The 17,050-nt window shown below is 37.5% G+C and overlaps 1 protein-coding gene across 1 annotated transcript in view; it reads right to left on the reverse strand.

Moving 5' to 3' along the window:
* The window catches only part of LOC136248577 (gamma-aminobutyric acid type B receptor subunit 2-like), a gene marked incomplete at its 5' end in the record, with an annotated part of 30,961 nt that extends 15,351 nt beyond the window's left edge, over positions 1–15,610 (reverse strand). Inside the window, 2 exons of the mRNA XM_066040345.1 lie at positions 8,788–9,384; positions 14,227–15,610. Of these exons, the coding sequence (XP_065896417.1) occupies positions 8,788–9,384; positions 14,227–15,610 (1,981 nt within the window). The remainder of the gene's footprint in view (positions 1–8,787; positions 9,385–14,226) is intronic.
* Between the last annotated feature and the right edge of the window lie 1,440 nt (positions 15,611–17,050).

Consider the following 17,050-nt stretch of genomic DNA (forward strand, 5'->3'; position numbering starts at 1 on the left):
CATTTTTCAATAAGTTATGATCATTATGGTGATCAACAAAAGATCGAGATACTCTAAGTGCATTCAGCTGTGATGGTTTGAATCGCCCGCCCACCCGCATTGTTTTGATTTGATTTGATTTTTTTATAGCTAAATTTTTTGTTGATTTGATTATGACTATGCAGAAAAAAATCCCAGATCCAGTGGTGACTTGATCCCCCGCAACATGCAGTCTAGGCATGCGCCAGAGGAGCCACAACAGCCGGGATCCGAGATCTTCTCCGAATTCAACCTCTACTTAATCATTGACTTCTCACCAGCAAGATTTAAGAAAAAATAAGTGACCTAGCTATACTGCGATACAGTGTATAATCAGCACACAATATGATGCAATGCCGGCGGCATACTATAGAGATACTTACAGAATTTCATGGTAGATATCAGGCAGCGTTCGAGAAAAGGGGTGCGTTAAGTCTAACCACTAAGCGATGACTGCCTTGAGAAACATGCTGATGTTATTTCAATTTCACTGTCACAATACAATTTATTTATTTATTTATTTATTCATTCATTCATTCATTATTTACATATTTCTTTCTTTATTCTATGCATTATAAAATTTTTTTGCAATAATTACGCTTTATCATGTTATATTATATGGCATCTAAATTCAGTCATTATCGGTATCGATGCATGTGTAGGGCCTTTCATTGTACTTGTGGCTAATAAATAAAGCAAATAAAAGACAACTTAAAATTTTATTATTTAGCTATGACACTGTCAAATACCAAATTTTTGACAATCTTTGACTACAAATTGTGTCACAATAACAAATTGTACGCTGCCTTTTATTTGCTTTATTTATTAGCCACAAAAAAAAGTACAATGAAAGGCCCTGCACATCAAAAAAGCAAACTTATTGACTGAATCGTAAGACTGATAAATGACTGTAGATGCCATATAATATAACGTGATAATATAGTATTGCAAAAAAAAACTTTTGATGCATAGGATCTTTCATTATACCTGTGACTTTGTAGAAAAAGTACTAGCAGGTTATGATTCAACATTGTGACACAAATAACAACCAAAGGTAGTAGAAATGTAGTATTCGGCTGAGTGGATCAGCACTATGGAGCCCCACCCACCATTTATTTATGCATTATTAATATGCATTATAGAATAAGTTTTTAAAACCCAATAGTAGGGTGGATGGCTGCGTTAATTGTGAGCCCCTCGTGGGATAGCAATTCCAAGGAATGGCATATTGTCACTCAACCTGGTAGGTAGCTACTCATGACTTTAGAAGATCATCACTGAAGTGCTGGTTACATCAATGTTGGCTTTACAGAATTGAGAAAAAACTGCAATATTACGCATATATAGCTACTTATGTTTCACAACGTTACAGTGTCAATTTCAGTTCCTGACCCTAGTTTCATGTCATAAACCTTCTCACAGGTCCCTATAGCCAGTGAGATAGCATTCACAGATAGGCCCCATCACGAGTACATGCATATGGACTGCCTGCATACTAAGTCTAGCATGGTCATGACATGGTCACAACATGCATGGTCACAACATAGTTCTTATTCACACTTCTTCTTCCCTATGGAATACCCTCTCAGAATAATTATGCAGCTATACTGTATAGAAATACTTCAATTATTGTATATATGTTGATACAGCTAGCTATATAGTATTATAGCAGCAGGTGTCTTTGAAAACTGTCACAATAACCATGCAATGTGCTTTTATAGATTGTTCAATAGGCCCATAAATTGGAAAATTCACATTACCGATATAGCTAAGGGGAGAAGACCATCATGATTATGATGAATGTGTACAACAAAAAAGAGACAGGCATGTGAATCCTTGGACTAACATGCGACCACAGATCTGGTCTACACAGTAGTCAGTTGTGGGCATGGCAAAGAAAGAAAAAGTGTAACTACATGCGTACATACATTAATACACTATTATTCAGTATCATTATGTGCTTTTAATGCAACATTAATTTTGACTACAATATCTGTTTGGTGATGAACTCTCAATGGCGGATCCAGGATGGGGCATTTGGGGCAAACCCCCCCCCCCCCCCCCCCCCCCTCACCTTGTGGAGGAGCTAGCCATAGCTACTTCTGATTAAAATACTAAACTTTGTCAGGCCAAGATCAGTTTTGCTATGAAACTCATAAAATTATGCACATTTCAGTAGCATTTATTGCAATTTCACCTGAAATCAAAGCAAACCAGTCAAACTAGTTGTGAAATTGTTACCCAGCACCTTCATGCGTACTAAGCGCCTCTAATAATAATTATCGTGTTGATGTTGTTTAAGGCATTCGAAGCCTTTTGAATAGTTTTTAAGACTTCACAACCATCTGCAAAGGCCAAAATGGCAAAATTCAACAGTGAGACACTATAAAGAGGTGATTATTTGCTGCTTCAAAAATGCAGCATCTGGCTCTCCCCAACCACCTACAACTTAGTCTGTTTGTGCCCCTCCCCTTGTCAGCTCCTGGATCCGCCCCTGACTCTTCTCAGTACACAGTGAGACCTTCAGCCTCCTTTATTTTGCACTATATGAACAAACTATACAACAGCAATACAAGTGTTTTTACATAGTTGATGATAAAAAATTTACGATTTTGAAATACTATACAAGTGGGGGAGATAAACTACATGAGAATTAATTTCTAGGTCATGTATTTCCTGCCAATCCCATAATACATGTTTATCACTGTAAATGATGTAAATAACAAGATAACAAACTGAACAGTTTCCTGAGGACCTATACTGAAGCCCTTTCCACACCTACAGAAGTTTAAAGCTTAAATCTTTAATATGGTTTCTCCACTTAGTTCACTTATTTATCATACAGATCAGGGGCGGTGGAACAGGACAAAGAGTGAAGGGGCCAGCTGTAAGCAAGCTGAAGACCAAAAAACAAACAAACAAAAAAAAAAAAAAAAAAAAAAAAAAAGGTGACTACCTGTTGACAATAGCTACTCTAGATCCCCACCAATTATATCTCCTTATTTATAACTACACGTACGTAGCTAAGTAGCTTGTTACACTGCTTCTCTGAATACTGTGACTGCTCTATTAGAGTATCTAGATCCTGACTGTTCTATTAGAGTATCTCGATCTTTTCTTGCAAACAGTGTCTAATAAAAATGGGAGGGCCATGGCCCCCCTGGGCCCCCCCGTCTCCACCGCCTATGATACTGATGCAATAGTTGCAAGTTCCTGGCACATGAAGAATATTCCATGATGAAATTCAACTTAATCATCACATCATTGCTGCAATAAAAATACAACATGTACACTTTCTACTTCAGTATCTACTTTAAAAATATTGGAAAACAGCTCTAGAAAACGTTTGCAAACTTTTGCATACTACATACATAACTTTCGCAAATAGCTATACAGATTCAGTAAATCTCCATCTCGGTGAAACATTCAGCAGTGCTAGCTAATTATCTCTCCTTTGAAATTGTTCAGTAGTCCGACCAAATTTCACTTTTGTTCTCAAAATGTTTACGTGCAACAAAAGTATGCCATTGTGAGTATGTTGAAATGTATACACCATCAATCAGAACAACAGTTGGGCTGTGAGTATTTTATGAGTAGAGTTGATTGTGTGCTCAATATTTGGTAATTCAATAATTACTATGTATTTGTTTACAGGTTACTTCATATCAAAGCAGGTAAAGAACATATGATCACAATAGACATTGAAATTGCATTACACAAAACAGCCAATGGAACAATTAATTCAAAGCCTGTATATCATGCATGAGTGAATGGATGTTGTTAAAATTCAATTGTTACTGCGATCTGTACAATTACAGTCACAATGTTGAACTGGTACATGTAGATCAGACCAAATAAAGGTTAGGCCACTATTGATTGTTCCAACACAACATTTAGGGAAACCAGTTTCACTATTAATATCTAGGGTGAAACATAAAGATGGAGTCAAAGGGTCTAAAAATCAATCATATTTCAAGAGTATGCGATGCTGTATAACTTAAACTGTTACTAGAATTAATGTTCTACGTTCTACGTAGTTGCTAAAGCTGATACGTATTTTAAAGCCATACAAGCACCAAACTTGTATATAGCTAAATCTGAAAATACCCACTAGCCATATACCTTTAGTCAAAAGAATGAAGCCATTTCAAAATCCTTTCAACATGGAGTTGTTGATTTGGTTCACTAAAGCAATTAGTACATGACAGGATATTTGGGACAATAGTGAGATACAGCAGTGTGAGAGGTCAATTTCAGCTCAAAGACTGATATTTTTAATGAGATCATATCAATTAAGTGTTCTGTTGCAATAGTTGACTGTTCTGTTAGAGTATATTTCAACATAGTAGCTTCACTTTTATCCTGGGCACAGCCCTGATTCTATTTTTTTGTAAGATCTCCACACACACACACACACACACACTGTATACCTCTTTTTGACAACTTTAAACAACATGTGACCACCTGTGTATATCCCTTCTGCAGGCATATATATTGGATATGTGACTGCAAAGAATTTAACATCTACTCTAATCAAATAATCAGATGCATCTGCAGAGGGTACAACTACATACATTTACAAAGTCAGCATAAACAACTAACGGATTAAGCTAACAAGGCTGAGAAGATGCTGTAGAATAAAATGAGAAATTCTTTGCTATACGTAATTCTAACTAAATTGGGAATTTTTCACCTGTGACGTACATTGATATTGCTGGCCACCTAATGACAATGTAACATTAATTTTATGCTGTCCCTGCTGTATGGCAGCTATATACCATTACTAGACAATAATAATGATCACTTTCTTTCAATGTTGCCTTGAGTATCAGGTGATCATAACTATACTGATGGCCAGCTTCCATGTACAACTTGATGTAAACACAGTTTGTAAACTGTTCATCATTGATCCAGTAATTAACAATTGGTGTTGATAATCTTTACACTAAACTGAGGTGTTGATACTCAAGCTTGCTCATTGTAGTAAAAGGTGTACACATGCAAGGATTAAACAATCTCACAATTGCTTATATACTCACCAAATGGATACATATATGTTTTTAGCAGTGGCATTTGAGTACTGACCACTTGCAGAGAAACATAGTTTTATGCAGGGTGTAACCAGAAATTTTAAAAGGGTGTTTGCAATGGCAACACTAATGGTTCAAAAACTCTAGCTACGTACATGAAGCATTAAATTATAAACAAGTGTTTGATAACTTACAAAATGACCTCAGAACATTCTAGAATGATGTCATGTGACAGGTCAACAAGTAAAATAAAAAGAACCTCCTAGAGAGAAATCAGACAGTCTAATGGTTCAATGAACAGTGAAGGATAGCTTTGACTGAGGGACTCAGTGCTACTATAGCCAGGCTGGGGGCTACAACAGAAGATTGGACTAAACTGACTATTTTTTTATATTTACTGCCAAATTGTATTACTGTCAATAATCATCAATCATTTTATCCATTCAACGGGTCTTAGAACTCTACAGATTGCAATATTTCATGCATGAAACATCATTAATGTTATAAGTATACCCCATTGGAAACAGCTAGCTAAAACATGGGGCTGCACATGGATATGAACCCACTGACAAAAATGGAATGAGCTATAGCCAATCAAAACATTTTGAACTACATTAAACGTACAAGGATGTGTCTTGTGCATATGATATAAATTTGGTGAAAAGGTACAACTTGGGACAAAGCGATGTCAAACAGTGAACAAATCAAGCCATGCTTGGCAGAATTGAAGGAATCAGTTAGTACATAGAATATTCAAGATTTGTTTTAAACATTCCATAGAAACTTGTTGGAAAGATTTGGGGTCACTCTGAAGGCCAGGATTTTTGGGCTTGGTTATGCCTAACCAATATACTACATACCAAGCCATTTTGAAGGAAACTGAGGCTGTTTTTTGGGTGATTTTGAAGGGTACAGTACTGTTGTACTGTATGATGAATACTCCATTAGAGTATGGTTGACATATTTGGCTACTCTGACTGCACAATTAGAGTATCAGTCTCAAAATTTCAATAAGCTTATGTCTCCTCTGTAGTAAAGAAGCAGTGAACGGTTTTTAAAGGTTTCAGGAAACCCCCATTGAAATTTACATTCAAAAGGGCTTGTAAGTTTGGCAGTACAAAAGTGAGTTAGTACAGCACAATGTTCAATATTTATTGACATAAAACTTCTATTCATATTTTAGGAAAGGATTCTGAAGTGAGCCCTTTTGTTTTTTTAAAAATCAAGATACTCTTAGACTAACAGAGCAACCATTATTATTGTGTCCATACATTAACAGATTTATTAATGTGATAAGAAACTTTATTGTTGGAAATGATGTAGAGTGTTAAATTTCAGATTGAGGAAGGAATATTTTTATTGTCTATGAGCATTATATGGGTGATGCAAAACTAAGTTAAGCTTATACTGCTGTAGTCTGCAGTCATGGGAATAGATAATACGATTAAGATACATCCTCAACACACTTATAATTGTAGTTGGAAATCAAAATAATGTCAGATTTGATTGTTTTCAAGTCATTCCAAAATCCATTTTCGCCAATGAGTAGACGCTGTAGTTGTCCTAGGGGACTATACAAATATGATTAACTGTCACAATAATCACTACCGGATACAGTGCATGAAATACCCATGAAAATACCTATGGTTTATTCCATGAATTTTAATGTTTCATGGGTACTGCACCCATGAAATCTCTTCATCGCCATGAAATACCATGATAATCTGATCTGGAGACGCATTTCATGGCCCGTGAAACAACCTATGGTATACCATGAATTGACTTTCATGGTACATTTTATAGGGGCGATTTAGCATTTCATGAAAAAATCATAGACATTTCATGGCATGCTTCTCTAATTCATCCATGAAATATAGTAATGTGTTGGGTTTTGGACTATTAAAATAATCAAAGTCGATCACAAGAACCCTGCTGTTGGTAACCTAGCGTTGCTGTTGAACCGTTACCCCCCAGTAACAACATGTACAACAATTTATAGCAACATATCACTTACATTCATCTCTCAGAGAAGGATATACACAGAGGAGTAGTCAGGATTTTACAAGGACTCACTCACTTTAGTTTTGTGCTGTCAAATTTATTGGTGTGATAGCTATAAGTTCCTGCTGAAAACTATAGGGACAAAGTAGGGTTTACTGAAACCCCCTCCCTGTAACTATACAGCACCGTTAATATACCAACAAAATACATTGTTTACTTGCTGTGCTGTGAGAAGTTTAAGCCTATAGTGTGGGTGGTAGCTATTATCATTACTGAATATAACTATAGCTACCATGCAGTCTAACTACTATATGGTCTGTTCAGCTCAACAAAGCTATCACTCTTACTTGAGTGTTGAGATCAGTCTCAAAAATGTTTCACAGTGAAGTAAACCATCTCTGAATTTCTTATGAGGGTAGACATGATACATACAGGTGAGAAATAAACTGTAACTTAAACTAACAACACCCTTGGGGGGGGCCAGGATAATATTACCAGCAATGTCTTTTGTCATTTAAATCAAATATAAACACCTGGCTATATAAAATAACACGCGTATGATCATTCTTCCTTCTCATGTAACAGTTCAGAAAGTACAAGGCCAAGGTAATACAATATCCTTTCCATGCATACAAACATGCTGTCTGCATTTCCTCTGTGTTCAACCTGAACTTATAAACAACATAATATTGCATGACTTCCACCAACAAAGTACAGACCAGTACTGGAACCTTTACTAAACATGATTGATGATCTAGTGGTGACGAACCAACATGGAAAGGGTTTCATATAATGTTATATATCACATACACTAGGGGCCAGTGAGAAGGATAAATGTGTTGTGGCTCCTGTAATTGCATGCCTATAGATATGTTGCCAGCCTGAGAGAAACAAGTCACCATGCACTGGATCTTGGAGTTTTTTAAAGCAGAATTTTAAGGTAGAGATTCTGACTACAAATAATATCTGGCTCATGTTCATGATTCAGATATTTTCATACACATATAGACCAGTTGTATGTTTTGCTGTAGGCCTGAGTTGTACATTGCATGATTGCTGCTGTGTAGCTATGTAATTTGATAATCATTGATAATCAATACCTTTTGGCATAGATCAAATTAGCATGAAGATAAAGCCATAATGTTATGTAGAAACTCATGATCAGGAAAGAAACCTCAACAATTCTGTAAAGTCCCACCATATATTTATAAACATACTTCCAATAACTTTTTATGGTTGTTATGGCTTCCTATAGTAGTTCTGGGTAAACATACATCTTTGAAAAACTTTTCATCACTGATTGACTGGTCATGGCCATGGCTTAACTCTACATACTCAACTACCAAACATATTCCATACTGAAGTGTATGAAACAATAACCCATATCCACAAGATACACAAGCACAGATTACAAGCAACCCACAAAAGCAATAAACCTTGTATTTATATTCACATGCACCTCCTACTGTATACCCTGACAGCTTTATCTATGTACACATTGCATGGTCGTGTGATATGTTCCTTAAATATTTTATGAGTGTCTTACCAATACGTATTAATTTTGTGTACCTATGCCACCCCTACCCTCACGGTAAGCAGCAATCCTACAAAGTTTTGTGTATAAAAATCATGTGTTAAAACATTCTGTAAAAATTTGGTACAATAATATTAGTTGTGACAGTACAAAATTAATGTTTAAAAAGTGGCATCATTTTGGGTGCAAACAAAGTCAACTGACATGTAAACACAATACATAAAATAGCAGTACAGTTCAATAATAGTGATACAGATATCTTATCATATATATCATTTGCTGGTGACACTGCATATGATACACCAGCACAGATTGGGACCACTAGAGCTGTGATGTAGAAAAATGTTGCAATGTTCTTTGCATCTTTGAATTGTTTATTGCGCACTTTGTGGATGGCAAATGCAAGCACACACAGTATTATGATCATGACAAGATGTGGAAGATAAAGGATACCCCACCAGTTGGATGGCTGACAGTACATGATCTTCTGTCGTACAAAACCTTCCGATGGTAAGATCTTTACTCTCACAAAGTTTGTATTGTTAACCATAACAAATACTGAGTGATAAATTGTATTGATGATAATCCAACCAGTTGTAATGGCAATAAATGTGTTGTCACTGAGAAACTTTCCTGGTTTAAAGCCGTTGAATATTCTATAGATCCTCCAACTTTTCAGTAATGTGATGATAAGAACTAGTAACAGTCCAATATCAAATAACCACCATGTGGACTGGCATAGTGTACCAAACACAACTGCTTCATATTCATCTGTCACCTTGATGACTACCATAATTCCACCTAACAGTAACAAGTTATTTCCAGCAAACATCAAGTGATTTAGCCGAGCACTTGATGATTTTATTGAGTAAAAGTTTTGATAACGAAGTTTACCAGCAAGGAAAAATTGTTCCAAAGAAACCCTACTGCCAATAGTACATATCAAGACACACGATAGTGTGTCGTGCGGCCCAAGAAGCCGGCGCGCCACACCGTGAGTATATTGACAGGAAGAACGAAAACGTCATTTTCACACCTTTGTATCTCGGTGATCACTTATCTGATTGGAACCAAATTTGCTACACAGTTGCCCGCCAGCCAAGGGAGTCTACATTCCAAATTTGAAGGAAATCGCTCCAGCCATTTCCGAGATACGAGCTGCCAAAGTTTCGTTTTTTTTTTCTTCGTTTTTTTTTCTTCTTCGTCTTTTCGCACACTTGCAAAAATTGCTATAACAAGCAAACGCGTACTCCGATCGCCTTAAAATTTGGCACACAGAAAGGGAATCCAAAGGCGAATCCTAGCATTAAATTTGGTACAAATCCGATGAATGGTTCAGGAGTTATGACCGATTATTCGCGTAAAACAAGATCGATTTGTTGTCACGCCTACAGGGTAAACCGCTTCATGGAATGAGTTGAAAATTGCTATGTAGATGGAGTAACCATCGTAGGAGTGCCTTTTGGTGGTTTGAAAGGAATCGAGATAAAGACCACGGAGATATGACACAAAACCCAACCTGTGTCACAATTACGCGATCGATTTTTATGAATAAAAAAGTATTAGTTTTCACGCCTACAAGGCAAACCGTTTAGAGCAATGAGCTGAAAATCGGTGTATAGCTGGAATAATCTTCATAGAAAGTCCTTGCAGTAGTACAGAAGAATCGGATTACAAACCACTGAGTTATGATTCGAAAGCCAACTCCGTGTAGCAAATGCGAGATCGAGATACTCTAATAGAACAGTCACCCTAATAGAGCATTCGGCTAATTTATTTACTCCATTATAGAATTTTATTACATCACAAGTTATTCTGTAGGGAGTTCAGCTGCAAACAGTTAATCTTATAGACTATTCAGCAAGAAGACAGTCACAATGTGGAGAGTTAAGCAAATATATCACTATAGAGATTCAGAACATTACAAGTCACACTGAAGAAAGTTCAGCTATAAACAAGTCATGCACTGTGTAGAGAATTCAGCTACAATTAAGTCACTCTCTAGAGAATTCAGTTACACAGAATTCAGCTACACACAAGTCACTGTGGAGAGAGTTCAGCTACAAACAAATTACCCTTTAGAGTGATCAGCTACAAACAAAACACTTTGCAGGGTGTTCAGCTGCAACAAATCAACCTTTAGAGCGATCAGCAATGAACAAATCAACACAAATCTACCTGTAGAGAGATCAGCTAGAAACAAATCACCCTGAAGAGAGTTCAGCTACAAAAAATCACCCTGTAGAGACATCAGCTAGAAACTAGACACAATGTAAGGAGTTCAGCTACAAGCAATCACCCTGTAGAGAGTTCAGCTAAAACAAATCAACCTGCAGAGAGATCAGCTACAAACAAATCACCTTATAGAGAGTTCAACTACAAACAGATTACCTGTAGAGAGATCAGCTACAAACAAATCACCTTATAGAGAGTTCAGCTACAAACAGATTACCTGTAGAGAGATTGGCTACAAACAAATCAACCTGCAGAGAGATCAGCTACACACAAATCAACTTGTAGAGAGATCAGCTACAAACAGATCACCCTGTAGAGAGATCAGCTAGAAACTACACACAATGTAAGGAGTTCAGCTACAAACAAATCACCCTGTAGAGAGATCAGCTACAAACTAGACACAAAGTAAGGAGTTCTGCTACAAGTAAATTACCCTGTAGAGAGTTCATCTACAAACAAATCAATCTATAGAGCAATCAGCCAGAAACAAATCACCCTGAAGAGAGGTCAGCTACAAAAAAATCACCCTGTAGAGAGATCAGCTAGAAACAAATCACCCTGAAGAGAGGTCAGCTACAAAAAAAATCACCCTGTAGAGAGATCAGCTACAAACAAATTGCCCTGTAGAGAGATCAGCTACAAGCAAAACACCCTGTAGAGAGTTCAGCAACAAAGAAACCACCATGTAGAGAGTTCAGCTACAGACAAATTACCCTGTAGAGAGATCAGCTACAAAAAAATCAGCTTGTAGAGAGTTCAGCTAAAACAAATCAACCTGCAGAGAGATCAACTACAAACAAATCACCTTATAGAGAGTTCAGCTACAAACAAATTACCCTATAGAGAGATCAGCTACAAACAAATCAACCTGCAGAGAGATCAGCTACACACAAATCAACTTGTAGAGAGATCAACTACAAACAAATCACCCTGTAGAGAGATCAGCTAGAAACTACACACAATGTAAGGAGTTCAGCTACAAATAAATCACCCTGTAGAGAGTTCAGCTAAAACAAATCAACCTGCAGAGAGATCAGCTACAAACAAATCACCTTTTAGACAGTTCAGCTACAAATAAATTACCTTGCAGAGAGATCGGCTACAAACAAATCAACCTGCAGAGAGATCAGCTACACACAATTCAACTTGTAGAGAGATCAGCTACAAACAAATCACCCTGTAGAGAGATCAGCTAGAAACTAGACACAAAGTAAGGAGTTCAGCTACAAGCAAATCACCGTGTAGAGAGTTCAGCTACAAACAAACCAACCTGTAGAGCGATCAGCTAGAAACAAATCACCCTGAAGAGAGGTCAGCTACAAAAAATCACCCTGTAGAGATATCAGCTAGAAACAAATCACCCTGAAGAGAGGTCAACTACAAAAAAATCACCCTGTAGAGAGATCAGCTAGAAACAAATCACCCTGAAGAGAGGTCAGCTACAAACAAAACACTTTGCAGAGAATTCAGCTACAAACAAATCAGCTTGTAGAGAGATCAGTTACACACAAATCAACCTGTAGAGAGATAAGCTAGAAACAAATCACCCTGTAGAGAGTAGCTACAAGCAAAACACCCTGTAGAGAGTTCAGCAACAAAGAAACCACCATGTAGAGAGTTCAGCTGCAAACAAATCACCTTATAGAGAGTTCAGCTACAAACAAATCACCCTGTAGAGAGATCAGCTAGAAACTAGACACAATGTAAGGAGTTCAGCTACAAGCAAATCACCCTTTAGTGAGTTCAGCTACAAACAAATCAACCTGCAGTGAGATCACCCACAAAAACGCACTTGTACAGAGTTCAGTTACAAACAAATCACCCTGTAGAGAGATCAGGTAGAAGAATTCACCTTGTAGAGAGTTCAGCAACAAAGAAACCACCATGTAGAGAGTTCAGCTGCAAACAAATCACCCAGTAGAAAGATCAGCTAGAAGAAGTTACCTTGTAGAGAGTTCAGTTACAAAGAAACCATCATATAGAGAGTTCAGCTACAAAGAAATTACCCCGTAGAGAGTTCAGCTAGAAGAAGTCACCTTGTAAAGAGTTCAGCTACAAAGAAACCATCATGTACAGAGTTCAGCTACAAAGAAACCACCTGCACAGAATTCAACTACAAACAAATTACCCTGTATAGAGATCAGCTAGAAGAAGTTACCTTGTAGATAGTTCAGCTACAACAATTCACCCTGTAGAAAGATCAGCTAGAAGAAGTCACCTTGTAGAGTGTTCAGTTACAAAGAAACCATCATGTAGAGAGTTCAGCTGCAAACAAATCACTCTGTAGAGAGTTCAGCTACAAAGAAACCGCCATGTAGAGAGTTCAGCCTCATACAAACAACCTTGTAGAGAATTCAACTACAACAAATCACCCTGTAGAGAAGAAGTTACCTTGTAGAGAGTTCAGCTACAAAGAAACCATCATGTAGGGAGTTCAGCTACAAAGAAACCACCATGTAGAGAGTTTAGCTGCAAACAAATCACCTGTAGAGAGTTCAGCTAGAAACAAATCACCCCGTAGAGAGATCAGCTGGACGAAGTCACCTTGTAGAGAGTTCAGCTACAAAGAAACCATCATGTAGAGAGTTCAGCTGCAAACAAATCACCCTGCAGAGAGTTCAGCTACAAAAAAATCACCCTGTAGAGAGTTCAGCTAGACGAAGTCACCTTATAGAGAGTTCAGCTACAAAGAAACCATCATGTAGAGAGTTCGGCTACAAAGACACCACCATGTAGAGAGTTTAGCTGCAAACAAATCACCTGTAGAGAGTTCAGCTAGAAACAAAATACCCTGTAGAGAGACCAGCTAGAAGAGGTTACCTTGTAGAGAGTTCAGCTACAAAGAAACCATCCTGTATATAGTTCAGCTACATTTCAAGTCACCCAGTAGAGAGATCAGCTGCAAAAAAATATCCTGTGGGGAATAATGGGCATGTAATAAATATATGTATATAATTTGTATAATTACTAATAAAATCAAAAATAATTGAAGTACTAAAATTCTTCTTTAAGTTCTTTTCTTCTTCCAGTAGTAAAGGAAAAAAAACACATGGGTTAAAAAAGCCCCAAAGCCAGCCATAGGCCGGCTTTGCAGTATACAAATACAAAAAGAAGTGATATCTAATCAAAAACAGCCAAGCTGTAAAAAAAGGTGCGGCCCCCAAAAAGGCCATGGTGAAAAAAGATGTGAAATCCAAGGTGGCGGCCAATAAATGGCTGTGATGGTAGGTTAATGGTTACATTTTAATAACGACAATTCAGGTGAATTTTGTGCCGCTTGGTCTTGGCACCAAATTCACCTGAATTGTTGTTATTAAATGTAACCATTAACCTACCATCACAGCCATTTATTGGCCGCCACCTTGGATTTCACATCTTTTTTCACCATGGCCTTTTTGGGGGCCGCACCTTTTTTACAGCTTGGCTGTTTTTGATTAGATATCAATACAACAACCCACATTTCAGCCAACAGTGCTTTCATTGGGAAGATATCTAATGGAGGATTTTCTACTGACCAAAGAAGGGCACTTTCATTAAGAGACAAAATACCCAGTTGTGAACTATCATTTGAGGGAGAGTAGAGACCAATTCTCTTGAGTGTTCCGTTTTGTACTTGTTGAATTGCTATTGCAAGAAATTCTCGTTTGCGAGTTTTATCAAATGAAACATTCCCTGAAGCACCAGCAAAGTTGATTCCAGCTAATTCTTTTATTATTGTTCCAGAAATATTAGAATTTCCTAATGTGAAGTCAGCTAAACTGGAATTGTTGTTATGTAATTTTTCCTCAGCTTTGTGCAGAGCCAGACCCAATGCCCACATGGCATCATAGGTAAATGTAGACCAATAATTGTTCACACTATAAACTTCATGTCCCTTGTCATCAGCGTACTTCTTGGATTCCTCAACATAAGATTTGTAATATTGTTCAAATGTTTTGTTAGTAACATCAAAAACACCATCACTAGTAGAGTTACATTGGTGGCCCAAATAAATAATACCTTCTGTGGCTTGTCTCATTTCCTCAGTTGTACAGTTAGGGCTAGATAACTGATCATATGTTCCTAAGTCAATCAGCATCCAAATGATTTGTGGATAAACAAGGTTATGATGGTATAAAATACACAACAAGTCACTTATCAGAGACTCCTGTAATCCATATATCATGCCAACTCGCATGCCACTTGTACGAATTTCATCTACAAGCTGTGCCTTCTCAAATCCTTTATTTCTGATGATTTGTTGGTAAGGCTCTCCAGTGTACACCTCTTCTGCTCCAATAATGTGTTGCTGTATGCCAGTCCGTAATGTAGTGATGCTGTGGTCTATCCACACTTCATCATCACCACCTATTTCAGTGTTGTGTATACCATAACGTTTCCAGTTAAACTTCTGCATTAGACTTATTCTAGCTCCTTCAATAAATTCATCAGTTGGTATTGTCCGATAGAAGTAAGGAAACGAATCCGTGAATGACAAAAAAGGAGAAGTTGATGCAAAGGACACTTGTGGAGTGAGGACTTCCTCTCTCCCAGCAGTGGAGGCGATGGGGATGGTAGAGCTAGAACAACCAGCTCCTAGAATGGTCACTGGTTGATGTTCACTGTGCAGGGCATTCCTCACGAACTCGTGGACTCCACGATCACGGTCACAACCTGAGTTAGCTTCTACCAACTCCAACGCATATCCAGGTAAAATACTATCATTTCTGTTTATCTCGTCTCTGGCCAACCTCGCAGCTGGTATGACATATTCTCCATCCCAGTCTGATCCTCGATAAGAGAACAACCCAAGTACTCAGTGGTGGGGACTATTCTACGGAACGGAACGGAACGGAACGATGGACTAAACCACAGAACGGAACGCTTTCTCAAATTGAAGCTTGCAACATACCATTGCTGAAACTTCCCTTATAAGTTAGCAGTGGCATCTCCAGTGGGTGGTTAAACCAAGAGTTTATAATATACAGTATTAAGGAAGAGTGTCAAACTGCCAATATAGCCTGTATAAACACACTGGGTAAAATTAGACTTTTGAAAGTTTTGATCCAATTGACACGTTTACTGGTGGAAGGCAAGTGTTGATATGTGTTGAGATGGTGAAACCTTTGTACAAACCAAGGTGTTGATATTCTATCTTACCCAGTGTATGTGTTGGAATGTACTCCTGTTGGACACTCTCTCTTACTACTTTATATTATGAACTCTTGGTTAAACATAAGATAAAAAAGAATTAACGGATCGATTGTGGGTTTTTGTTGGTTGTCATTAGTAACGAAGTATTATTGTGGGATGAGCTGTATCAGTGATGTTCATCCATACGGAAGGAAACTTTATGTGAGCTGTTTTTCTTATTTAGACTTTAGAAAACAGTCTGGGCTGGTCTTTCAAGTCATAAGTCAGTGTATAAATAAAGCAAGCAGGAAGATACTGGTAACAGGAAAGAACCAGCTGAATTAAAACTTGAAGAATTTTGTGCAGTGTGTGAGGAGCAAATATTTTGGCAGACCGCAAGGAGGGTATATTCTGCAAACATCACTGAAGTGTATGCATGGAGTTATTTATATATTAACAGCTGGTGCAGTGGACTAATGCCATATTCAATAGTGAGCTGATATTATCTGTTGCACAATTCAAGGATGTGTCTGACTGTTAGCCTAGAATCAGGCTAAATGCCAAAACTCCAAGATCAGCCAAATCTCTATTATAAGCCGCATGTGAAACCATGCCCGTAGCCACCAGGCAAACGTGATTTGGACCAGGATGTGTGTGTAATTTCAATGTACCTAGTCAGACCTGAAATGGAACACTCACATTAATTACATACCACCTAAGAATCCTAGGATTTCTTAAGTGTAACATTTCACATGCTTCACTTCAAACAAAACAGGTTAAATTTGTTCGTCTATTTTCAAGTGATTCCCAGTCCAGCTGGTCCATGAAATTACAATGGGATCACATGTATTTGTTACAGTGCGGGCTGTCCTGTGTTGGATCTACTCTAGAGTTGAAATTTAAGTGGAGGACAAATGAAATAGTAATGCTAGATTATTTATGTATACAAATTTTTCATAATGAAATTGATATCCCATTTTAATTTGTACTTCCACTTTGCAACATATTCAAGAACAAGAAGCTACCACACTTAATCTCCAACCACTGTCATTAATCAACCAAGATCTCACTAGTCTGTAATTCACCTTACTGTAGTGATTTTATTGATTCATCTGTATGT

The sequence above is a fragment of the Dysidea avara genome, chromosome 3 (assembly GCF_963678975.1).
Source record: "Dysidea avara chromosome 3, odDysAvar1.4, whole genome shotgun sequence".
Taxonomy (NCBI): Eukaryota; Metazoa; Porifera; class Demospongiae; order Dictyoceratida; family Dysideidae; genus Dysidea; species Dysidea avara.